At 31.9% G+C, this 27259-nt stretch overlaps 2 protein-coding genes across 2 annotated transcripts; one reads left to right on the forward strand and one right to left on the reverse strand.

The window, feature by feature from the left end:
- The first annotated feature begins 11342 nt into the window (after window positions 1-11342).
- On the forward strand, window positions 11343-15506 carry LOC104116644 (heparanase-like protein 3). The gene is made up of 9 exons (XM_009627541.4): window positions 11343-11749; window positions 12651-12687; window positions 12916-13099; window positions 13186-13334; window positions 13744-13974; window positions 14066-14255; window positions 14353-14478; window positions 14823-14922; window positions 15007-15506. The coding sequence occupies exons 1-9, from the start codon at window positions 11522-11524 to the stop codon at window positions 15376-15378; spliced, it is 1617 nt and encodes a 538-aa protein (XP_009625836.1). The 5' UTR covers window positions 11343-11521; the 3' UTR covers window positions 15379-15506.
- Window positions 15507-16150: 644 nt separating this feature from the next.
- Window positions 16151-26889, reverse strand: LOC104116643 (probable anion transporter 6, chloroplastic). Its single transcript, XM_009627540.4, has 15 exons — window positions 26331-26889; window positions 24881-25026; window positions 24530-24629; window positions 24273-24325; window positions 23508-23582; window positions 22841-22921; window positions 22177-22238; window positions 21956-22023; window positions 21529-21644; window positions 19891-19927; window positions 19148-19243; window positions 17800-17941; window positions 17503-17555; window positions 16611-16697; window positions 16151-16510 (listed from the first exon to the last, which is right to left on the reverse strand). Exons 1-15 carry the CDS (start codon window positions 26724-26726, stop codon window positions 16409-16411), a joined length of 1614 nt encoding a protein of 537 aa, XP_009625835.1. The 5' UTR covers window positions 26727-26889; the 3' UTR covers window positions 16151-16408.
- Between the last annotated feature and the right edge of the window lie 370 nt (window positions 26890-27259).

The raw sequence follows: 27259 nt of genomic DNA on the forward strand, positions 1-27259 counted from the left end.
AAATTATAAAAAGCAAAAGAGCTATTCTTTTCTTCCAAGAATATTACAATCTTTTATCTGTTGCTTTGAAAAGTTTTTTTCTTCTCCTCAACTTGCACCTTAAAAGTTAAAAAGTATGATATTTTCTTCTTTTTCTTTTCATAAAGGAGATATGTGGATATATGGTTTATTAAACATACGTAAAAGCGAGAGATGCTCCTTACTATTTTAATTTACGACTCTTAAAACTCGATTATGTTATTTTGTTTCATGAAAACACTATATATATATATATATATATATATATATATATATATATATATATATATATATATATATATATATACCTACCTCCTTTATTATTGAGCAATCATTTAATTAGGATCTTAACTTGTGATTATGGATCTTTCCCTCTCGGCGATAATTTCCCTATCGTCTCACTAGACGATAGGCCATGCCCTCCCTATTATTTTGAGGTTATTATATCTAGTATTTAGAGTTTGCTTCATTTTGATACTGTTCTCGCGGCTCTCATCGAAATTGCAAAGAATAATGAAATGGTCAATAAAATACATTGAGCAAAGAAACTCAAGTTAATACTTGCCCCTCATCCGTTAAACTTGGTTATCCCACCTCATTATTAAATCATGTTTTTTAATGAAAGAAAAATAACAGGATAAGAGATCTCTTATATTTTAAGCTACTTCAGAAAATTTAATGAGGCATGTGACATTGGTCAAAAACACAGGCATTCTCAATGATATTTGGTTTGAACTTTGAACTAATAAAGGATACTGTGGTCCTCAAGGAGTAAAGTGCAATTGAGTTGGTTTTTGGTAGTTACTTTTTGGTGGGGTTTCAACTACTCCTATGATATGCAAGATAGAGTTGTTAGTTTGCTTAAAAACAAAATAACAATGCAAACCAAACTCAACATAGATCCAGTCCTAAGCAAATTGTAGGATTTGAAGGTAGCGTAGCACGTGAACGGGTTGTTCAACTAGAGGCGGCCCAACGGTAAAGCAGATAAAGCGACTGCTTTGGGGGCTCCAAAATTTTCATAGTTACATATGTTAATTTTTCTTTAAGAATTTTAGGTATTTTAAAATAAAGTAAGCAATTTTCAAGAAAAGATGAGACCTTTGGAGAGGAGAGTAGTATTTTGGGATTCACTCCTATTTAACGTGTGAACATTTACCTTCTTCCCTTATTTTTTTTTATTATATATAAACATCACTATTAATGGGCTCACATTGCAAAAGTGCATTCACTTTTACTATTCTACCCTTGTTTGACCTTATCTAGAATTCAAGTGTTAATGTAGGATTAATCGATGGCGGATCTAGAATTTTTGAAGGTGTCGGGTGCCATGATTTCTTTTAATGTATACCTTGTATTGAGTAATATAAAATTTGTTAGGAATATTTATTCGGGTCAACTTAATAGGTATTTTTTATTTGCAAATATAAAAATTACATCTCAGATATTAAAAAATAGACGTAATTAGCATTTTAAATAAGGAATCATACCTTTATTATAATAACACAAGTAAAATCAATATTTTTACTAGGAAATTACATCTTTTTTTTATATATTAAAAATAAATTTACACAAGTAAGATAGCATCTTCAATAAGGGAATTACATCAATCAGAATAAGAATTTTTTAAAAAATATCTTCAGCAGATAAATTATACCCCACAAGTATAGAATTAAATAAACTACAAGTTCTCAAAAATTAAAATCATAAATCTCATATTTTTTAAGCAATGCTTACGAAATTTTTGTCATAATTTAATAGTAAAGTGATTTAAATTATATTTAATAACCATAGAATAACACAAGTTTGTAGTATGATATAATGAAAAAGATAAAAAAATATTTGATCTCAATCGAAAATTCCCATTAAGACTAAAAAATTTTGGATATGAAAGAAGAAAACTCATAAATTTGAAATTAAGGGGAATGCTTATTTTATAAAATTTTATAATTTCGGAGTCTCTTTTTTGAGTGTTCTCGTTAGAGACCACATATAAATAATAGAATAAAGAAAAGAAAATTACTAAAAATAATGAAATGATAAATAGAAAATTGGGGGGTAGCCGAAGAGGAAAATGACTGGGACAAAAAGAAATAAAAAGCACACGAAAAGGAAAAGTCGGACAAGGTTCAAGATAATTTCCAACTTGAATTTTACACACGAGAAAAGTTTTCAAAAACATCTACCAGCCATGACATCTTTGTTTAATTTACGGCTGCGGGTGGTAGGATCAGATATTTAACCTAATTTAAGAAAATTTCTAACATAAGTATATAAAAATTTTATCATCTTAGCGGGTGCTATGCCACCCCATTGTAAAGGGATGGATCCGCCCCTGGGAGTAACTATTTTATAACTACTCATAAAATAAAAGAGCAGAAATACAATTGTGACCTCTTTTGTTTGTTCTCAATTTTTTTGCATTGCATCAAGAATATTGAAGCAGCAAAAATATATATAGTTATTTGTTGAATCATGTTTGATTATTCTATATTTTATTATTATGCGTTTGAAACATTTTATAAATAAATTATTAATGATTTTACATCTCTAAAAGCTAGGAAAATAAACTTAAATATATATATATATATATATATATATATATATATATATATATATATATATTATTTTATAAAAAAGCTTAGGGCCCTCATTGAAGTTTGGCTTTAGGCCACATATATCATTGCGCCACCCCTGTGTTCAACTAGTGCACTTATCGAACTTTTGATCTTAAGGGTTAATATATAGAATTATGGCAGAAGTTAACGGAATCCGATTAACAACACAAAAGTGTCTTAAACATAAATTGATACGAGTTAATCATAGTTAATTAATAGATACTCTCACATCAATTCTTTTACTAATCATGATAAATTAGTGTAGTTTTATATAAACATCCCAATGAACAATTATTTTTCCCAGATGTATATGTTGTCAGCTTCTTGTTTCATACTCAGTTATATTGAGTAGCCACCAACTGCCAAGTATGACACATCACTTTTGGTAACAGTTCTGTTATTAGTTTTTTCGGCGGTTTTACTTCTCCTTTTACCTTTTTGTCTCCAATTTTAGCCCAACAGATTAGCATTGTTTAACCAAAACAGTAAATGAGATGTGCAATAAATAAATAAATAGTTCTACATGAAAGGAATTTCTTTTATTACATCAGTGGATGGGGAGGGGGAAAAGATCAAGGGGATGCTATGCTATTGATGGGTTATAAACCAAAATTTGAAATTTACGGGTTTATGGTTCTAATCCTTTTAAATTGTTAAGTTTTAAATTATTAATTTGTACACATGAAATAAAAATTTTAAGACAAATATAAAATTTGGATATATATTACTTGTGATGAGCTAAATCCATATTTTAAACTCTAGTTCCGCCTAAGCGTTCACCTCCATTATAAAAGGCATGGAGCTTACTAAGAGGGTGTTTGAATTGGTTTATTTTAATTGCTTATTATTTTTTAAGTACTTTTTTAATTTTTGTGGTGTTTGACAATAATTAAAAAAATGCTTAAAAATACTTACTTTTAGGTAATACAACAAAAATAAAGCAAAAGTCAAAAGTTGGGTATTACTAACTTGCTTTGGCTTTTATCTCCGTGGACTGTAAAACTTTATAAAGATATTAATCGCCTAAAAGACGATTTAGATATAGTTCGCTGCTCTTTTATTAGAAGGAAAAAAGATAGATATAATCATTTTCTAGCTAGTTTTTTTGGAGACTTTAGTCCATGAGATTTCTTGGGATGATCAATTTCCCACATGGATTATACATGAAGCTCGTGACTCTTTTGGTTTACTAATGCATAAATAAAATGGCATACTATTTTGAGGAAAAAGAGAGTTAATTAAAAACAAGTTTTAGGACATGCAGATAATAACTTTCAACTGTTACAAACAAAAAATGAAGGAATTTGGAGTAAAGAATTAGATTATCACACTTTGGAGTATATTCAAAATTTGATTTCTCAATTAACTTTTTTCCTAAATAAAATTTACATGTTTAGAAATGACATAAAAATATTACAGTTAAAAATATTTAGAAAATGTCTGAGATCAAATCATAGTCAAATAAAACGTTATGATATCCAAATAATAACATCAAAAATAATAATTAGATAATAATAATAATAATATAATAATATAATAAATAAATAATAATAATAATAATAATAATAATAATATTATTATTATTATTATTATTATTATTATTATTATTATTATTTCCTCCGATCTCAAATATTGTTCGTTTGGCCAACTTCAAATATCTAAAAATTACAAAAATAAGCTGATTAATTATTATTTTTCCAAATATACCTTTGATACTCTAATTAGTGAAGTGCAAATTAATGAAATTATTATTATTATTATTATTATTATTATTATCATATATACCCGTGATACTCTAATTTGTGAAAGCTAAGTAATGAAAAATTTATTATTGTTTTTCATATATAGCCTTAATACTCTAATTAGTGAAATATCTAAAATAAAAATATAAATGAAGCTTAGATAAATGCTATTATGATTAAAGCTATTATATTTAATTTTTAAGGATATTGTAATAATCTTAAAAGATAGTGAAAATATATAAGTTCCACCCTAAAATTGTCTCGAAAACTCGATTGCGCGCCATTTTACCCCCTAATGTATTTGGAGTGAATTATTAATATCAGTCTTATAATATGAGGTGTTTTACACACGTGTACCACGTCATCATCGCATCATAAATCTTCCAACTTCTCAATTTTTACTCTTTTTCTCTTTTCTTACTTATATTTTTACACTAATTAAACCTGATTAACAACTAAAATCCTTCAATAATAATCATATATTTTCATCACTAGAAACCACCCTACCCACCTCATTCCTCGATCTCCTCCACAGTATCTTTCGGGGAGGGGAAGTTTGCAATACCGTATTTGTCAAAATAGGTGTGCAGTTTATCAAAGTATCCAATAATGCTAAATCCAGATAGCCAATATACAACAATAACAATTCAGTATAATTTTACTAGTGGGGTCTGTGGAGGGCAGTGTGTACGCAGACCTTACCCCTACCTCAGAAGTGAATTCAGGATTTAAATCCTATGGGTTCAATTTTAAGGTTTTTAACATTGAACCCATTATATTTTTAAAGTTATGGGTTCATATCTACTATTTTTGCAATTTTAATAAATTTTTATATACAAATTTTTACTCCGCGTCAAAAGTTATGGGTTCAGTTGAACCCGTATGTAATACACTGCATCCGCCTCTGCCCTATCTTGGGGTAGAGATGCTGTTTCCGATAGACTCTCGGCTCCCTCCCTCCAAGAACTCCCACCTTGCTCTTGGCGTGACTCGAACTCACAACATCTTGGTTGAAAGTGGAGGGTGCTCATCACTAGAGCAACCTACTCTTGTCCAATATAGCCAATATGTGGAGTGTTTTTTCGAAAAATCATTCTAGAGTAAATAAAATTATGAAGAATATTGAACAGCTAATTGCCTTGCTTTTACTTGTCAAAGAAAGTGACTACCTTCACTTTAATCTACTTTCTGTGCATATGGTTGAGAGGAGAAAGGGGGCAGATAGTGGATGAAAAACATAAAAGGAGCTCACTTTTGTTTTTTATTTATTTATTTTATTGCATAATACATATATCATCAGCAGGGGCCCACCTTTATTTTGGTTTATGCGCCTTTATTTTCTTATTTTTCTTTTTTTGCTAGATCAGCTCTCACTTCAAATGTGTTTAGGGGATAAATAAATGTCCGTAAAATTACAGTGTGCAACCGAGTTTTCGAGACAAATTTGAGGTGGAACTTAGGTATTTTCCATAAAAGATAAGATAATATGAGAGGAGTTGGTATAACATATAAAGAAAAAAAAAGAAAAATAATTTATATATTATTAAAAGGTGAGGAAACCAAGCGGCAAATTTAAATTAGCCACATGTATTGTATAACTAATTAACTAATAATTAATTTAGCCATATGGCATAACAAAAAAATAAGTCACATATAACTTATTTCTTAATTAATTAATTATAAATAATTAATCAAAATATTAAAAAATTTATTATATAATACTTAAAAATATTATTAATAAATTTTAAAAAAATTAATAAATTCGAGTATTAATTTAAAATAATATAAATATTTATATCAAGATTAAAAATTACACGTTGATCTATATTATATTAAAGGATATAAATGAATAATGATCTATATATTTAAAATGAGAGAAAAAATTCATCTCCTTAAGCCAAGTGGCAGCCTTAAAATTAGCCACATGTAATGTATAACTAATTAATTATTAATTAATAACTAATTTAGCCATATGGCATAGCCAGAAAAAGCCACATATAACTTATTTCATAATTAATTAATTATAAATAACTAAATCAAAATATTAGAAATTTTACTATATAATACTCAAAAATATTATTAAATTGTTTTAATAATTTCGAGTATTAATTTAAAATAATATAAATATTTATATCAAGATTAAAAAATACACGGGATCTACATTATATTAAAGAATATAAATAAATAATGATACTAAATAAAGAGGAAAGTTAATGAAGGTCACATGAAAGCATGAAATACTATATATTAGGTAACGTAATAGCAATAATTAAAATTTTAAAAATATTTAATATTAGAAACATTCTATATCTACATTCTATATAGAATATGAGAAGCAAAAATACTATATTAAGACAAATGTCATAACCATAAAAAGTCAAGTGGCATTATTAAGTCAAAATAAACTACCTTTCTTACTAAAAAACTTTTAAAATTTTAAATTTTAAATTAATTGGTTACTCTACTTGAATTAATAAATACAGATATATATAAATTTTGAATTAATTGGTTACTCTACTTGAATTTATATATATATATATAAAGAGAAGTAAATAATTATATTATGCCAAGTGGCATAACCATAAGAATAATTTTATGCCAAGTGAAAAATTACCAATTCAAATTGGAGAATAATTTCTTCCTAATATAGTAGTGTGTATATATAGATAAAGAGAATTAGATAATTATATAATGCCAAGTGGCATAACCATAAGACGACAAGTGTAGATTTTTAGGAAAAAGCTCCAACAAAGTTGGAGTTTAAAATTATTTTAAAATAAAAAATAAAATTAAAAAAAAATTGCCAATTCAAATTGGAGAGTAGTTTCAACTTGGAGTTTTAAAATTATTTTTTAAAATAAAAAAACAAAAATAAAGAAATAAAAAACTTTCAATTCAAATTTGGGAGTAGTTATTATACTAAACTGGTAATTTATTAAAAATTTATATGTCAACTTAGTAAAATTAAGTAGTGGATAATACAATTAGATAAGAAATGAACAAAAAAGAAATAAAATATAAATTTATGGGAAAATATAAAAATATAAGACGTATAATTAGAATTATTATGTGAAAAACCATTTATATACACATAACTAAAATCATAATAAACAAACAGTCATAAAGGAAGAATACTAAAAAAAAGCATAAAAATTTATATATTAATTAAATTTCTCATGTAGGAAATTTTAATTAATAAATAGAACTCATAATTTCATAATGAAAATACAAAAATGTAAAGAAACTATTAGGATATTATACATAAGATAATATTATATATATATATATATATATATATATATATATATATATATATATATATATATATATATATATATAACAAAAATTATTAATTATTAAAAATTAATATATTTTTTATAAAAATAATAAAAGGTTTATCTCTTTATATTTTTGATGAATTCAAAATTATAATTTAGTAATAAATATTCAGTAAAATACAAAATGAGAAATTAATCAAATATTATATTAGAAAAGAATGTACAAAATGAGGAGAATACATATAATTTTATAATATTTATATTTTAAATTAATTAATAAATAACACTCAAGAAAATTATTGATAAATTTAGACAATTGAAGAATTTTTGAACAGTATAACATGAGTATAAAAAAAATAAAAATATTTCCATAATAAGAAAATATATACTTATGATATATTAGAGAGAAGTAGTACTAAAATATTAAGCCAATTGACAAGTTAATAAAAAGACAAGACAATTGAAGAATTTTTGAACAATATAACATAAGTATATATAAAAAAATCCATAATAAGAAAATATATACTTATGTTATATTAAAGAGAAATAGTATCAAAATATTAAGTCAATTGACAATAAACTATATAAAATATTAAGAATAAACAAGGAATAAACAATAAACTATATAAAATAATAAAATAATAACTAATATTTATTAAAATAATATGATATATTAGATCATAATTTTCCGTTAAATTATTCGCGCATATCGCACGGGTTCTAACACGTTCCATCAACTTCAGGATAGGTTATTCGTTATCCTTGTCTGGTGAAATGACCTTTCTAACACTCACCAAATTCACCTGAACTTGAAAATGCTACCAACTCCTTTTTTTCTAATCCCTGCATTTGCAAGATTTTAGTGTGAGGTCTTTTCTCTTTGGTTCAGCTAGCCAGGCTTTATTCAGTTCATATGTTCTCCAAACACCTCCACCATTGCCCTTCTTCCCTAGTAGAATTTGAATCTTGGTGGTTCAATGTTCATTATCATTGATTCGGGCAGCCCGTGAACAAAGCATCTCATATGCAAGTAGGGTCCGAGGAAGGGCCGCAACCCTCCAAAGGGTGTGAAGTAGACATCCTATCCTAATGCAAGCTTTAGTGACTGCTTCAACGATTTGAACTCATAATCTATGTCTACCCTAGTGCAAGCATTAGTGACTGCTTTCACAATTTGAACTCATAATCTATGTCTACCCTAATGCAAGCATTAGTGACTGCTTCCATAGCTTGAACTCATAATCTATAGGTCATACTGTTAGTTCTAATACTCACCTTTGTTATCCTTGATTTTTCATAGCTTCTCGAGGTTTAGTATTCTTTTCTGGTGATAGTGTAATAATTATTTCCATTATGAATATACCACATGCACAAACAAGTTACTTATCATATAAATTCTCAAACATCTCATATGTCCAACTCTAAATCTAATTAGCATACCAATTCTCAAACATATCATGATATGTGTCTAAAAAATGTCGTCAAAAACCGTTCATGACTTGATATCGGCAGAATGCTATCTTCATTGTCGTTGTAATTCTATTGAATCCAAACCTTTACGACACTTTCCTTCATTATTTAATAAAAAATGGCACACAACCTTTGTTTTTTCCGGTCGATCATTTGATAGCCTTGTTACTGAATATACACAAAATAGGGCTTCTTGAACCCTTCTAAGCAATTAGAAGAGTGCGGAATCGGACATCTCTCAAATAGATATATTTGGGATTTATTGTGGAACCGAGCATAGAGAACCGGGGCGGATAGAAAGATAGGGTTCACAGTTGAACGTAGATATCGCGAACGCGAGGTGCTTTTAAAGAACGGCAAAGGGCCAAATATGCCCCTCTATTTTCGAAAATGGTCTAAGAATACCTCTCGTTATACTATTGGGTTATCTATACCCCTACAGTCGTACTTTCGGTTCAAATATACCCCTCATTTAAACGGAGGGACACGTGGCATCGTCATATTGGTCAATTCTAAATATCTCATAATTAATTAAAAAGACTCATTATCCATACCCGAAAAATATATTTTTTTTGTAAAAACTGGAAAAAACTAAAAAAAGTTTACTAAAAACTAAAAAAACAAAAATATTTTTTTTTTCAGGTTTTACAAAAAAGCTGCTTTAGAAAAAACTGAAAAATATTTTCTAAAATAATATTTTTGTAAAAACTGGAAAAAAAAATAAAGCTGAAAATCAATTTTCTAAAGCAATTTTTTTTGTAAAAACTGGAAAAAAATAAAATTATTTTTTTCCCACTTTTTACAAAATAACTGCTTTAAAAAAAGCTGAAAAATATTTTTGTAAAAATTAAAAAAATGAGCTAAAAATTAATTTTCTAAAGCAATATTTTTGTAAAAATTGAAAAAACAAATATTTTCTTTTTTTTTTTTTTAGTTTTTAGTTAAAAATATTTCAGTTTTTTTCAGTTTTTAATTGCTTTAGAAAATTGCTTTTCAGTTTTTTTTTTCAGTTTTTACAAAAATATTATTTTAGAAAATATTTTTTTTTGTAAAAACTGGAAAAAAAATCATTTTTTTCTGTTTTTAGTAAAAATTTTTTTAGCTTTTTCCAGTTTTTATAAAAAAAAATTTATTTTTCGGGTATGGATAATGAGTCTTTTTAATTAATTAGGAGATATTTAGAATTGACCAATAGGACGATGACACGTGTTCCTCCATTTAAATGAGGGGTATATTTGAACCCAAAGTATGACTGCAGAGGTATAGATAACCCAATAGTGTAACGACGGATATTCTTAGATCATTTTCGAAAGTAGAGGGGTATATTTGGCCCTTTGCAAACAACCTATTCCACTAAAGTTTTAAGTATATTTTCCTAGAAAACAATTACTATTTATTCTGGAATGCAGCTAGAGTAATTCACCCTATTATGGAAAAAGAGGCATTGGTTAGAGAGCAATGGTCCCACAGACAATACTTGTCTTTTCCCGTGTAGTTGAGCAATCTTTTTTCACTTTCCTCAAGCAAAGAACCCAAAAAAAATGGCCCACTGCCAACTTGATGTCTACATTATTCTCTCACACAATGTATATTATTTATAAGAAGTTTAAGATCTATGTAATATAAAAGATATTTATATAATTAATAATTATTTAAAAAGTAATAATAAGTAAATCTCTTTAATACGAGTTGATTTGTAATTTGAAATAAATAATAGGGGTTTTACACAAATAGTAGATCAGATTTACGATTTACTTTTTCTAATCGGTATAGAAAAATTATACACTGATTTATCAATGTATAATTTTAGTAGTGTAGCCACATACAATGAAGGGTGATCAATTGAACATCTTTCGTCGAAAAATTATACTATGTAAAAATTATACTGCATATATTAAATCTTGAACGCCCTTAACGAAATTTCTGGTCTCACCACTGAATTATACATATATTATATACTGCCAAATATTCTCAGCTTAAACAGTTAAGTAGGTGATTATTTAAGTTAAATTTTTTAAATAATAATAATATATAATAAATGATCTGCTTAACAGATTAATTTACACTATGGCATAAAGATTTTTTACCATATATAACTTAGAGATCTTTTTTTATGTATTTTCTATATCCAACATGACCATTGACCACCAAATCTATAGTAAATTTCTTTCCAAACTTGACATTAAAAAAAAGAAGCATTTCTTGATCCAAATCTTGACCATAATGGCTGATTAAGAATAATCTTTATATCTGTCTTTGTGTCACCCTTATTCTCTACCTTTATAAACTCTTCTCTAATGGCGAGTTCTACAGCAACCCCATTTCATTTTCTAGCAATCTTGAGCTTGAGACATAGATCTTGACAACTAGCTCAAGTTTCTTAATTTTTTCAAGAATGGGTTCTTTATTTTTGCAAAAGGGAGTGTTGGTGTGGATTTGTTTGTTTAGTTTGAGATTGATTTGTGGGTACTCAGAGGTTGCTCAAGGCAGTGTGTTTATAGATGGGAAGAATGCCATTGGAAGAATAGACAATAATTTCATTTGTGCTACTTTGGATTGGTGGCCACCTGAGAAATGTGATTATGGAACTTGTGCTTGGGACCATGCTTCTTTCCTTAATCTGGTATTGTTTTCTTGATTGCATTTTCCCTTTTTAGTAAGCTTCTCTACAGTTTTAATGTGTAGAAATACTCTTTCTTTTTTAACAGTAGTGTCTGAATCAGCTTGCGCCCACCTTGACTTAGAAATGTTGTTATGGTGTAGTTCTGTTAAATTTGTGATACTATAGTATAGTTGTTACTCCTCTTTTTTCAGTACATGGGATGTTAAAGTTGATATTTTTGTCCATCCAAAAATGGAAAAATTTCCTTCTATTTCTTTTTGAATTTGAATTAAAGGGAGTGTAGCTGCAAAAGTTTGTGTCCAGTTGATGTAGTGTGAATTTGAAATGTTGGAATGTAAAGAATTGCAGGGTCATCATAAATATTTTAGTGGTGCTATTTTTGTTTCAGCTTATAGATTTATATGCCAGTAGTAAATATAGATAACTTGTGGTACTTGTTGTTGTTAAATATTGAATGATAAGAGCTTAAATGGTGCGACATGACCCATGAGTATTCATATAGCTGATTCAAACTTGCATGGGATTGAGGCGCAGCTGTTATTCTAGTTTTAGCTTGTTCTTGTGAAAGATTGACTTAGTATGTTGACGATCTGTTGGGTTTCCTTACCCGCCTCACCCAAAGAAAAGAAAACAATTCAACTAAAAAATGTGGTTGTTTGTTTGGTATGATTTCTATTTTTTTGGGAAAAGAAAAACCAAGAAAAAGCCAAAAAAAAAAAAGAAACCAAAAAAACAAGAATGACTTGATTCACTGTGGTTATAAGATGTCAAATGAAACAGAGAAGCAAAAAAAGTTGTTTTACCATTTAATAGTTGCATGTGACATTACTCAAAAGTAATTCTATTAATCTTGTGATGCATTACTAACTAGTGTTCATCTGATCATCTCTTCTATGTGCAGGATCTTAACAACATTATTTTTCTCAATGCAATAAAAGGTATGATGATATAGCTCTATGTTGCTCGAACTCTCCAAAACTGTCGTCGGGTGCATGTTGGGTCCTTCAAAAGTAGTGTATTTTGTAGGATCCGACATGGGTGCTGCTGCATTTTGGAGAGTCCGCGCAACATAGATATAGCTAGCTCCTAATCTTGAGAGATTTCACATTTCTACATGTTTCTGTAACAAACAAGAGGCGCTTATATTCTTCATAATTATGTTGCAGCCTTCTCGCCATTAAAGATTCGGTTAGGAGGCACCTTGCAAGACAAAGTCATATACCAAACTGAAGATCATAAACAGCCCTGTGTTTCATTTGTTCAAAACACTTCAGAGATGTTTGGTTTTACTCCAGGGTGTCTTCCCTTGTCTAGATGGGATGAACTCAATGCATTCTTTAATAAATCCGGGTAAGAAGCACGTCTTCTGTTTCCTTTTTTTGTTTTGCGACTTTTCAATTTCTCTTTATAACTTGGAAAACATTTGTTCCATTCAGGGCTAGTATAATTTTTGGATTGAATGCTCTCTACGGAAGATCTGTACACCCCGATGGTTTATCCATGGGAGCTTGGGATTCAAGCAATGCTGAATCGCTTATACGTTATACTGTCAAAAAGGGATACATTATCCACGGTTGGGAGCTTGGTAAGAACTACACTGTTCTTCAATTTGTCTAATTCTACAATAATTGTGACAAGATGAAGGAAGTTATTCAAGAATATTATGCAAAAACATGTCTATAAAACCATGCTACTCCCGCCGCTTAAAAAAGAATGAATCTATTTCCTTTTTAGTACATTTCAAATAGTATGACCCCTTTCTAAATATGGAAACAATGTAACTTTAAACTTCCCATTTTACCCTTAATGAGATGATTTATTGTCACACAAATATCTATGAATTGTTTTAGACGATAAGTTTCAAAAGTCTTACATTCTTTTTTAAACTCTGTGCTTAGTCAAATAGGTTCATTTTTTCTGAAACGGAGCGAATATAACATATTGTTAAAGTTTTACATAAATTGTCCAACATATGCTGTTAATTTTCTGTCTAGGGAATGAATTGTGTGGGAGTGGAGTTGGAACCAGAGTTGCAGCAGATCAATATGCATCTGATACTACTGCCTTGTACAAAATAGTACAAGATGCTTACAAGAATTTTGAACCTAGGCCTCTGGTCATTGCACCAGGAGGTTTCTTCGACGAAGGCTGGTTTAGGGAATTAATAAATAAAACTGGGAAATCATTTGATGTGGCCACTCACCACATATATAACCTTGGTCCAGGTATGTTAGCAAAACCTAAATATTATCTGGTTTTTAAGTCTAAACATTATATCGAAGATGTTTCATGGAATTTTTGTTTTTTGATTCTTAGGAAGAGATGAACACCTTGTTGATAAAATCCTCGATCCATCTTATCTCGATGGTGAGGCCGACACATTTAGCAAACTTCAGAATGTACTCAAGACCTCTGGTACTTCAGTGGTTGCTTGGGTTGGTGAGGCTGGAGGGGCTTACAACAGCGGTCGCAACCATGTCACAAATGCCTTTGTTTTTAGCTTCTGGTAAACAAGCTTAGATGTGAAGTTCAACTCTCTTTAGTTTTTGAATTACAGTATCCTGTGTAATTTTGGGGTTTGAATGTGGAAACAATTATATTAGGTATTTGGACCAGCTTGGGATGTCAGCTGCTTATGATACCAAGACATACTGTCGACAGACACTAATTGGTGGAAACTATGGTTTACTCAACACCACTACCTTTGTACCCAATCCAGATTACTACAGGTAAAGCAGTCCGTTTGTTTCATTTTATATGGCAGCGTTTGACAGAACACGAAGTTTAAGAAAGCAAAAAGACTTTTGGCACATACCAAAATTATCCTTAAAACTTGTGGTCTGAAACATGTTTTGCCATTTCTATTAGACTATTACTATAAGAGCATGTCATTAAGAGTAAAAAAGGAAGTTTAAAGTTAAAGAGTTCTCAATTATAAAAAGTATCGTTCTTGTTCCAATTGACAAAAGGAAAGAGTGTCATATAAAATGGAACAGATCGAGTAACTTATCTTTTGTCATTTTTAGTTATTGTTTAATGGATACAACTTTCCTTACTGGTTTCGTTCGTGCAGTGCTCTTCTTTGGCACCGATTAATGGGAAGGAACGTCTTGTCAACAAGTTTCTCAGGATCAAAGAAAATACGTGCCTACACACATTGTGCAAAGCAATCTGTAAGTCGGACGGACGTATTCTTTATTTGCAGACACTAAGCTATAGTACATTTGACCTGAAAAAAAGGAACTTCTATTTTGCAGCAAGGCATCACCTTATTGTTGATCAATCTTGACGGCAACACTACCATTCGCGCAAACATTGCTTTTAACGGTACTCTGTTGCACCACAGAAAGCACAGACATCATAGCCACAGAAAGAGTTCTTCAATTAGACTGCCTAAAAGTAGAAAGATAGCATCAAATACAAGACAAGAATACCATTTAACAGCAAAAGATGGAGATTTGCAAAGCCAGACAATGCTGCTAAATGGGAAACCACTAACTATAGATTCATTTGGAAATATACCATCATTGGAGCCTATATTTGTCAATTCAACAGAGCCATTAACAGTAGCTCCATTCTCTATTTTGTTTGTACACATACCATATGTTATTTTGCCTGCTTGTAGCTGAGTGGTGTATGGATCCAAAAGGGATTCCATTTGATGATTGAGCCAATAAGATAGGCGTAGAATACAAAAAAAATTACATGTATTATTTTTTTCTAAGAGAAAATATAAGGGTTTCATTCTTGCTACCAATCCTGTTTTACATCCAAATCTTTTCTATTTATTTTTTTATGATAGCGGTGTCCGAACTAGCTTGAGTGCACCTCACCGGGTACGTGTTACTTGTGCTATCGAGTAACTCTGCGCACCGAAGCTAAGATAGATGAGATCAAATCTCTACCTTATGTACCTCTAAACAATAAATGTTACTCCCTCCATCTGAAATTATCTGTCGTGGTTTTCTAAAAATATTTGTCTCAAATTATTTGTCATTTTAGGAGTTCAAGAGTAAATTAATTATTTTTTTCCTATTTTACACTTAATATTAATTCTTCTTGAAGACTACAAATACCTTAATTATGAGTAAGTATTAAATGAATAGATTATATCTTAAAATATAATAAGGGTAAGATAGTCAAAAACCTTTCCTATTTAATATTTTCTTAAAGGGCGCATAGAAAGACGACAGATAATTTGAGACGGAAGGAGTAACAAAAAAATAATGTGAACACAAATTTATATCTGCTGAACTAGTTTGTAGAATTACCCTTTGGAGGAAAAACAATTAGCACATTCCTTTTTAAATCCTAGAATAGATCTGGCATTTCTCAGCTTGCTGCTAATCTGCTCTAATTTCAAGAAGAAAAAATAGTTGATGGGGGAAGTAATGCAAAAAGTACTCTTGAAAGCTGCTGATGAATACTTAGAGGAAGCCACAACTATTAAAGATGTTCATTATACATATGTTGAGCATTTTATGCTAACTACAAATCTGAAAAAAATTACATAATGAGAGTATTTTTCATGATTGTTATACTTTATACATAAAAAAAAAAAAAGAAAAGAAAATTGATTAGTACACGAAATGTTTCGTGCTGAAAACTGTTAGTAGTATTTATCTATGCTTGATGATCAACCCAAGCTGAATAATGAGGTCAATCGCCCTCCGAGAAGGTCTGCGGCTTACTGCTTGCAAATGCCAGCCACACAATTGTTCCAGTAAGGTAGAAGAAAATTGATGGTGCAAACAAAGAAATCTGCACAGAAGTAAGTTGTAAAAGTTATGAAATGATCTTCAGACTCAACAGGTTTACTAAGGTTATAGAGCATTCTGGGGAATAAAAGAGAGTAACTTACACTCCATGAGTGAGTTGAATCAAGAAGAAAACCAGTGAGAGCGACGCCTACAATTCCAGGAACTGCCCCCACAGTGTTGGTAATACCCTGCATATACAGTTTATCAAAGTGGGAAACAAAAAACAATCTGGACTTGAATTTGACAGAAGATATCCAACTAATCTTCTTCGGACGGATTATCAGTGTAGTAGATAATCTTACCAAAAAGAAACTTTTTCAGTGGCTAAAAACAGTTACAAGGAAAACAGACGGGAATAAGACCATTTATATGGACTTCGTAGGATATTTGCGACAATTATGTGCATAACAGGAGTAGATCAAAGAATGAAGTGCAAGAACAACAACAACAACAACAACAAACCCAGTATAATCCCACAAGTGGGGTCTGGGGAGGGTGATGTGTACGCAAACCTTACCCCTACCTTGAAGGTAGAGAGGTTGTTTCCGAAAGACCCCCGGCTCAAGAAAAGATGAAAAGAAAGCAGTAGCAACAATTAGTAACAACAAGTCAACAACAAGATATTAAGAAAACAAGCGTAATGAACAACATGTAGTAATAGAGATTTACCAATAATAGAATACAAGGCTAACTACTAATCCTCCTGGTACGGGGAAGACACATACATGACTACCTACTAACCTTCTAACCTCTCACACTTCCTTTCAGTGCAAGAACCAATATCATATTTATGCATGAGGATTACACCGACATTCTAATTACAGGAAACTCATAAATACAAGCTAAGAAACACCATATTAGCCAGCTTTGAGTTCAATGGAAGGTAGAACTTGATTTTCCTTGTTTCCACGCAAAGAATGTTTAGAGATAATTATCTTGCATCAAAAAATCTGCGCATGTATAAAACAAATGCAGCCCTGATGTGTAACATACCAGAAGAATGCTTGCATATTCGGGTGAAATGTCTTGATGGGTGCAATATAGGCCTGAAACAATGAAAAATTTGACAAGATTAATTGTACCATCAGATGAGGAAGAAGTGCATCTTTATTAGATCCTATGTTGCGCAGGCTCTTCAAAACAGCTGCCACACCCGTGTCGGATCCTCCAAAAATGCACTACTTTTGGAGCATCCGACATGCATCCATCAATATTTTCGAAGAGTCCGAGCAACATAGATTAGAACCCAAGTTCAGAATTCTTGAAACCAAAAGCAATTTACTGGAGTACCTGATAAGGCAAAACTTGAGAGGGCTAAACCACCAGTGAGGATTGTTACTACTTCCCAAGGAGGCAAACCGAAGTCCAAAGAAGAAAGAATCATACAGGTCGCTGGGGATAAAAATGCAATTGTTTGACAAATTTTTCTCACCTGTTAGTTCAGATGAGTTACAAAAGAGTGAGTATTGGCCTTGTCAAGTTATTTCAATCTTTGTTTTGATATTCACATATGCCAAATTATAAGATACAATGGCAAAGTGGTACACAGAAAACAGGTTTATAGGGACAGTAGGCAGGAGGTTGGGGGAGGGAAAAACAACAAAGATATGATTAATTAGAGTAAAGATAAAATACAGAGCATGTCAGGGTATTGAATATTTATTACCAGGAACCAGATTCCGTGCTTATCTCACCCACGCACAAGACAAGATATTAAAATATGGATAACTAGTTTATAAGTTTCTCTAGAAAGATAATAAAAACAAATTAACTTGAAAGGAGATCAATAAAAAATATTCAGTTGATGTATTCTCCATCTGAAATATTATTATACCATTTGAACACCATGTTACAAATTTTGGCCAGTAACTTTTGAGAATCTCAAATCTACAAATGAAAACCATTTGAAGCTTCATTATGAATGTTATCCTTACTACCAGCGCCTCGCCTCTCTACCTTCATAAGGTAGGGGTAAGGTCTGCGTACACATTACCTTCTCCAGACCCCACTTGTGGGATTTCTTTGGGTTTGTCGTTGTTGTTGTATCCTTACTACCAGCATTAAGAACAGAATAGTTTTCATCCCTGGGCATGCAACTTCCATGAAATAAAAATTCTCCATCTAGAATATTGTTATACCATTTCAGTGCCATGTTATAAATGTTGGTCAGCAACTTCCACAAGATAGATACTCATGTGATTTGAGAATCTCGAATACTACCAACGAAAACCATGTGAAGCTTCATTATGAAAGTTATCCTTACTACCAGCACTAAGAACAAAATAGTTTTCATCCAAGGGCATGCAGCTTCCAACAAAATAAAAATATGTAAAACCTACAGAAATATAATTATTGGAACATGTGATCAACATAAAAAGTGTGACTTTGAATCACAAGGAACATAGCTTGCTCCAGTACAATCAAGAAAATCCCACATGTTTTTCAAGCTTTCCTTCTAGATATGCACTCATACATTATTTACTGTCATTAGAAGAAAAAAAAAATGACTAGAGGATATGATCAATGTGAAGTTCTCAAATCCTCATATTTTATGTTATGAACCATATAAAGAGATATAAAACCTAGGGTTAGACCAGAATAATAAGAGTCTCGGAAAAGAGGAAATAAGGAGTCTTACCACTGACGTATCAACCCCTTTGGAAATCAAGTTATCAGCAAATTGTGATGCAATGCCGGTAACAAAAATTGAAGCTAATGGAGGGAATACTGAGACCTGAAATATAAATTTAACATTTGAGAGGATATTCCTTAGTTGCATAAGCAGTCTTACTTGATAAATCAAGTCGAAAGTGATTAGATTTGGCAAGAACTTACTAAACTTAACGGTAACTACTGTAGGAAACTACATTACATAATTATTTTATGTTAAATTTTCTTTAGAACGAACTTCAGTAAATACTGATTGGTATGATTACTCTAGTGTAAGGAAGTATAACAAAGTAACCTTATACAATAAGCTACATAGTCAGAAGGGAAACTTCAACAGCTCTCAAGTCTCATTAATTACTCCTAATCCAGGAAGGAAAGATATCATGAAGAGGTCAATAAAGTTTTTCACATTGTGGATATACATATTACATAATATTCACCTTGAAAAACACAAATGATAAATATTTAAAGTTCACTTGTTGATGAGGAAAGGACAGCCTTACACTATGTTTTGTACAGGAGGGAGAAGGATGGGGAAGCAGGAAGAGGATTTAAAAGTTGAGACATGAATGGAATATTTGGTATCACAGCATTATATCTTTGAAAGTCTTGGATAGTTAAGGGATGGGTGCAACATATTGTTGCTAGACATTGACACATGAATATAAGGAAAGCGACTAGAGACAGGAAGCAATGATACAGTAGACTTACCCATGCTGCTTCTGTCAGATTAAGATTCAGCTCCTCACTGCAGGGGATGCGAATCAAAATTCAAGCTTTATGAAATAAAAAAGTATTTCCTTAAAATGAAAATTGTAAATGCAGAAGATACAGGAGACAAGTTAAAGTAATTTAACAGGATGCCACACTACAGCAGGTCCCTGGTTGTGCAGCTTAGAAAAGCACTTTTTAAGTAGTGCTTTCAGATAATGTATGAAGTTTTCATGCAAACAACTTGGTAAGTGTTGGGTACAAAAGTTCTCTGAGGCACATTTATTATCTAATTTGTAACTATCACCAAATAGATTTCTTTATATATAATTTCATTTGATAGTGGTTAACGCTGTCTTTCGAGACAATGCATCAGTTTTAGGCCAAAGTGCTGCTTCAGAAGCTCCAAAGTTGAGGTTCTGCAACATAGAGTTATCTTGTATAGCAAAAGTGTTCTAGTACTTAATGTAAATATATATATGATATAAACCCAAAATTCTTGGCCATAGGTGTAGTCAAGGCACCCAAGTTAGGTTGCCAAATCCAATGCGGATCCCACATCCACATCTAAATCATGTCGGATCGATAAGGGTGTGGAAAGGATTTGAAGAATCTAAGCAACATACTCTGCAACAAGTGGTTATTTGCCAAAATCTCTATGAACTAACAGAACTATCAAACATTAAGCAAACACTTAAGAAGTGTTTTTTTCTTGCTAATAGCACTTATTCCAATTTTCTCAAACACATAGCAGTTCCAAATGAGGCCCAAATCCAAATTTCACTACAATATATTAGCTTTTTTTTTCTCAACTCAAACAGGAAAAACATTGGGTATAAACTTGCCAAAAAGAAAATGGATTGTTATGAATAATTGAATTCCTTTTCCTGCTAATATTTTAACTCTATACGTTAGGGAAGTTTGCTTATCATCATAGTTACTATAAATTGGAGATATCTACTTGCACTTGTACTTGAACAATCACTGAGCAGCCTTCATAACAAACTGGAGAAAGCATCTTTGAAAAGGAAAAAGGTTGAATCCTTTGGTTATTTTACTATGTTGCAATCCTACACCATGGTCAGACTTAGCAGTTAGCACCATTTAGTATAAAAGTCAAGGTTTACTTCCCTTTTCTCTAAAGGGGTGCCTTGGCATAAATGGTAAAGTTGATGCCATGTGACCAGGAGGTCACGGGTTCGAGCCGTGGAAACAACCTTTTGCAGAAATGCAGGGTAAGGCTGCGTACAATAGACCCTTGTGGTCCGGCCTTTCTCCGGATCCCACGCATAGCGGGAGCTTAGTGCACCGGGCTGTTCTTTTTATTTTTTTTTACTTCCCTTGTCTCAATTTCTCTTTTGGAAATGTTCTTTGCAAGGTTTCTAAGTAATTAATTTTAATTGGACTTAGAAGCTGATAGGCCAGACCAGTTGAACTTCCATCTGCAGATATCCTATTTAAAGCATCCTTTACACAGTTATAATTGTCATACCTTGTCTTTTACAATTCCATTTCAATATGACCACACATTCTCAATAATGGTCCTTTATGAACCATGGCACTAGTGTCATAAACAAGAAAATAAAAAAATTACAAAGAAAAGCTATTAATACTAAGCTCAATCACGGCAACACTTACCTGAAATAGGTAGGAAGCCAAGATAAGCAAGTATAATGGCCCCAACTCCCACAAAAATGTGCATATATCATCGCCCATACAGCTTTGCTTCTGAAAAATGCCTTCCACGGTACATCCTACAATTAAGGGCCAATTGGTATAAGCTTTACTGTTGCCGTAAACCAAAGTAAGATTCTTTCTTTTTTCTGGATCATATGAAGTCTTTGCAAGAAATTGGAGCCTGACTTTATTATACCGTTGAACACCGGAAAAAATAGCACCCAACATAGCTTGAGGAGACTCCAGAAGTTAATTTTATAATGATTATTGCAATTCTACTTGATGTTACATTTAGTTTAACCTCTCTATTAAATTGTATGTAGACAACCAAAAGATATCCAATCAACTGTTTTAGACCTGTTCTCCAACTGATTTTCTGTACACATACCTTTAGAGAGGCGCTCAACTCTGCCAATGAAGAACCCATTGATTTATTTCTAGAAAAAGACGGCGGCCCTGTAAATATGCAGAATATTGCTTGCCCGATCAGAAATGCAGTATAAAGCAATACAAAAGCAGATAAAATTTAAGTTGATATTGTTAGTACTCGACTAGACCAGATTTTACCACAATTTTGACAAGGCTGTGGAAACAAGAGACTCTACTCACAAGACATGGATTCTGTGGAAAACCAGGGCCGATCTTCTTTAACCAATTGAAATCCTAAAAACCTGAAATATGCAGAGATAAGCACATCAACTTAGAATTGGTTAATATGTGCTTTATTGGTAAATAACTAAGCTAGGGATAATGCAACTCAAAGAGTAATTTCTTCTCAAAATGAAAAACTGAAACCAATGACCACTTGATGAAATCTGGAGGGAAGTGGAGTAAATGGCCAATACTACTGGAAGGATTCCTCTTTGGATAATAGGTCTTGTAGCTGGTATTCTTGATCATTCATTGATTGATAAATAACTACAAGTGATGGAGATAGACGATTTAAGTAACGGAAAATCCTATATTTGAAAATTTTATTGAGAATGACTGGAAAGGTGGAAACAAGACTAGATATGATCAAAATAAATCAAAGCATGCCAAAGGGAAGGAAAATTATCTTCAAAATCTGTGGAGATTGGATTGACATAAAGAGGAAAGAAAAGCGTCAAAGCTAAGAACAGCCTAACGAATAGCAACATTCTGTAAGTGGGGATGACAACAACAAATAGGTAGCACGTAAAGATGGATGACAAGATTTAGGGGGCGTAGAGCGATCGACTTTTCTTTTTTTTTTTTTTGGTTGGGGAAGGAGAAAGGAGGGAGGCCAACTTACCAAGCTATGCCTAGAAAGCCAAACAAGTAAAATACAGACTCCCACCCATAGTTCTGGATCAGTGGAGGAGCCAACAGAAGTCTGCAAATTCAGAAAATTTTAGATGATCACCAAACGACATTAATAAAAGAATTTTAGCCATGCCTAGGAGAATCTAATATTGAAACAAAAAAACGGATTAGACCCAACATGATTTTGAATTTCTACGAACAATTTGTTAGAAATCGTGCAGGTTATATCACAGAACTTCAGAATCGAAAGCGCTGATCAGGTATTTGCTCTAACACCTTTTCCTGATACATTTTGCACTTTCTGCAGTTACTATGACCATAAAGAGTAAAACCAAGATGCCTAACAGCTTAAATAGGGGTCAGAAGTGTTTTACAGCCCTTGTCATAAATGAAGTATAGTTTCTTGCTGCTGAATGCTAATGTCAAAGATAACTCGCTATGATATTATGCTAGTGTCAAAGATATCTTGGTATGATATCACATCAACAGTTTGGTATATGTCCAACGAACTAAAAGTCTAGAAACTAAGTTCTGCATTTGAAATTCCAACGTTTATCTTCCTCAAAACTACATAATCATTTGATAGATAGAAATGTATATGAGATTTTTCAATATACTGGTATATGGCTGATAATTAAGTTAAAGATGAAAAATACCCGGTAACACTTCCAAAACTCAAACCACCAAAAACAAATGATACTGCCCGAGAGCGTTCTTCCAACGGTATTGTCCTGTACATAATATGTAGAGACAAAACAAACATGGTAAATGAAATATACACAAAAATATTAAATTTGCACGAAAAGACATGCTAACAACATGATTGGATAAGTATTCTAGATTCTAATACAGACGTGGACTTTTCAGAGGCCTTGTAGAGGTCTAAAGTATATGATATATATCATCCTCAAAGACGATTTTAACAACATAATTGGGTAAGTATTCTAGATTCCAACACAGATGTGGATTTTTCAGAGGCCTCGTACAGATCTAAAATATATGACATATCTCTACCTTTAACTAAATAACTTCAATCTGGATTCATCACCAGTGTGGCCTTTTAAATTTCAGACTCTGCATCATCAGAAACACTATCTATAGTTTGTATCTCAAAAATTTCTTCACATTCTAAATATCCTATAATTTGTAATATAGAGCACTCTACGAAAATAAAGTAACATTGAAGCAACATTCTCTCAGCTATCACAACTAGTTGAACCAGCTGACATGCAAGCTTGTCACCGTTCCAGTTTTTGTACATTATACAGCAAGGAACGTAGAGCTACTATTAGAAGCATTAGCGGAATAATTAATCAATGTTTTTGTTGTACAGGGGTGATTTAAAGCATGCAAAAGCAGGTGTAATATAAGAAACCATTATCCGGATTCATGTGTCTAAGTACTTATAAGTTCAAACATACCTGGCAATCAGGTCAGTGGCAGCTGATGGTGAAACTCCTTCTCCTATCCCAACCTATAATTGGAAAACGATAAATAACAGAATCATAAGTCTACAATACATGAGTAAATTCTCCACATCTATTGAGAACGAGATAGCATAAGTTTTTGAAACACATAGAGCAAGGCCTAATGACCAACAATCCTTCTTTGGTTAATGTAGATACAAATACATCGTTTAAGTTTGTAAATTTCCTAGGAAAAGTCAAAACCAAATTACCAAGATCCTTGAAAAGATGAGTGCAGGCATAAACCCTGCAAGATAGGGAACTAACATTGTTGCCAGAGACCAGACTAAGACTCCAACTTCAAGAACTTTACTGCAAACAAAAGAAAAATCCAATAAGCATGATGAATGGTGAAATGATCAACATGGCATGCTATCGCCCCCGTCGTTTCGGAAGATCTTTTGTAAAGTTGGTAGCTTAGAAATATAGTAAGTCTATGAACTATTGCACCAATTGTAAAAGGATATATACGTAAAGTTGGTTTGCTTCTAGCCAACAATCCGAGACTAGAATGATTCTCATCTATTGCACAACACCAGAAACTTGACCATCCAAAAACTTACCTCCCACCAAATATCTTCGAAAGCCACCCGCCTGGCAATTGACTTAATGCATAACCCCAAAAGAAAGATGACTGTACCAATCCAGCTACTGATGAATTCCAACCGAATTGATGCGACATTGGAATAATGGCAATGCTCAAATTGACCTATTCAGTAAAAGAAATGAAATATCAAAATTTAATTAACTGAAAAGGAAGAAAACTTCAAAAGAAACAAAAAGATTTATGCTTGTTAAGCCATTTCGCATGATCACATTCGACACTCTGCTCCATGAGTGAACCGAAACAATTTCTTTTTCGCTTCTGTTATACTTAACTCCAGCTGCAAGGAATGTGCTAACCAGTTCCAATAGCAGACAAGAGCACCAAAAGGAAGCATTTCTCATCTCAAATTCTCTCATTTGCATTTTCTAATGCACGTGCAAATCAACGTTGTCACATTAGCAAAATATATTACACACTTCATTCCGCCACCAATGGGAGGTCGAAGAAATGCATCAGGCCACCAAGTGTGCAAAGGAAAAAGGATAAATTCACCCTAGGACCTTACTAACTTTGTGAGACCTTTAGCCAAAGACCAGGGGTTATAACCTTTGATGTTCCACATGTATATATCATCATACTTCAAAGTTGCACCAGAACTCGACCTACCACGCCATTGACTGACACACAGTGGCGGAGCCATCTTTAACCAACCCTTCATGTGAAAATTACACTGTGTAGTTAGGTAAACTTTATTTTATGCATATATACTTTATGTTGCCCCATGGCTTCTCGTGTGTTTAATTCTTTATATTTTGACTCTACTTAATGAAATTCCTGGCTCCGCCACTGCTGCCACACCTCTGGTTATACCGAAACAAATATGGGTCTCGTTAGAGACACAAAATCTATGCACTCCCATACGTAAGCTCTTAGAAAGACTTCTTATAATTCAAATTAGCAAAAGTTTCCCTTCTCAAGTAATCATCCAAACTGCATTAAAAGCTGATTGGACTACTAATAGTAGTGGTGCTCTTAACATTAAACTAAATGACAATTAACTTTAACAGTCGCACCAAAAAATGAAAGCTCTTAGCAAGACCAAATTATAAAGTCAACTAATCAACAAAACCATCAATCCATCAATTATGAGCTCAAGACAATAATACTATAAAAAAAAAGGGCAGTCCGATGCACAAGCCATCCCGACGGGGAAGGGCCACACTCTAGGGGTGATGTAGACAGTCTACCCTAATACAAGCATTAGTGGTTGCTTCCACGGCTCAAACCCGTGGTCACACCGAGATAATTTTACTGTTCCTTCAAGGGCCCCCTTCAAGACAATAATACTATCAACAACAAAAAAATAGGAGCTGAAACACACCATCAATTTTCAGAAAAGATCAACTAATGCAATTCTTGAACTGAAAACATCACAATATGTTACTATATGAAAAGAATTCAATTACCTTATCCATATTACAGATAACAAAGGCAAGAGAAGTAGTTCCAATGAGCTTATATCTTTGAGGCAAATTCTTCCAAGGTGGCCAACTCCATTCAAAACCAACTTCCTTTTCCTCATTTTCAGCTCCCAATTCATTTCCAGAAGTTGAAATCAATTCCCTCTTCTTGCTCAACTCACCATTCACTTTCAACCCCTTAAGTATTCTCTGCTTCTCTAAAGCTTTTTCCTTTTCTCTTTCTATTATGCTGCAAGAAACTCTGAACTTCAAACTATGGTTTTGGGCGAAAAGATTCAATCTTTGAGGTCTCAAAGTGTTAAAGATCGAAACTTTATGGTTTAAAAAGTTGGGAAAATTACATAAGTTATTGTTTTCTGCTCTAACTGTGAATTTAGCCATTGTTGGGTTTTTTCAAGAATTCTTTGATTTCTTGAATATGAAAAAAAAAAATTATTGCACTAATGCTTCTATACTCAGCATTTTTTATATAGATCAGTCAGAAAGAGGGGTTTTTTCAATTTCTTTTTAAATTGGTGATTTTACTTCTACTTTTGTTTTTTCGGGTTACTGTTTTTTCCTTTATTTAATTTTTTTCCACGTTATTTTATTTTTAAAAATTTTCTACGTCTTTAGGAGTGAGGACTTGGAATTGCCACGAAGTTAATAATTAGAGGCCCCAATTTAATGAGGAAATCTAATTTGTGGGAACTTTTCACTGCCACGTGGAAGCTGCTCGTTAGATGAATAATTAGCACAAATTTGAATGGTCCGCTTCACTTTTTGGAATATTCCCCATATTCAGTTGATAGCACATTTGATCCCCATAATTATTGGTAAATGATAATTTTGGTCCTTGTGATATAAGACGAAGTACATTCAACGTTTAATTAATTAAAATGTGTGTGTTTTCTCCCTTAATATAAACAGCCACA

This window comes from Nicotiana tomentosiformis, chromosome 11, assembly GCF_000390325.3.
Source record: "Nicotiana tomentosiformis chromosome 11, ASM39032v3, whole genome shotgun sequence".
NCBI classification, from domain to species: domain Eukaryota; kingdom Viridiplantae; phylum Streptophyta; class Magnoliopsida; order Solanales; family Solanaceae; genus Nicotiana; species Nicotiana tomentosiformis.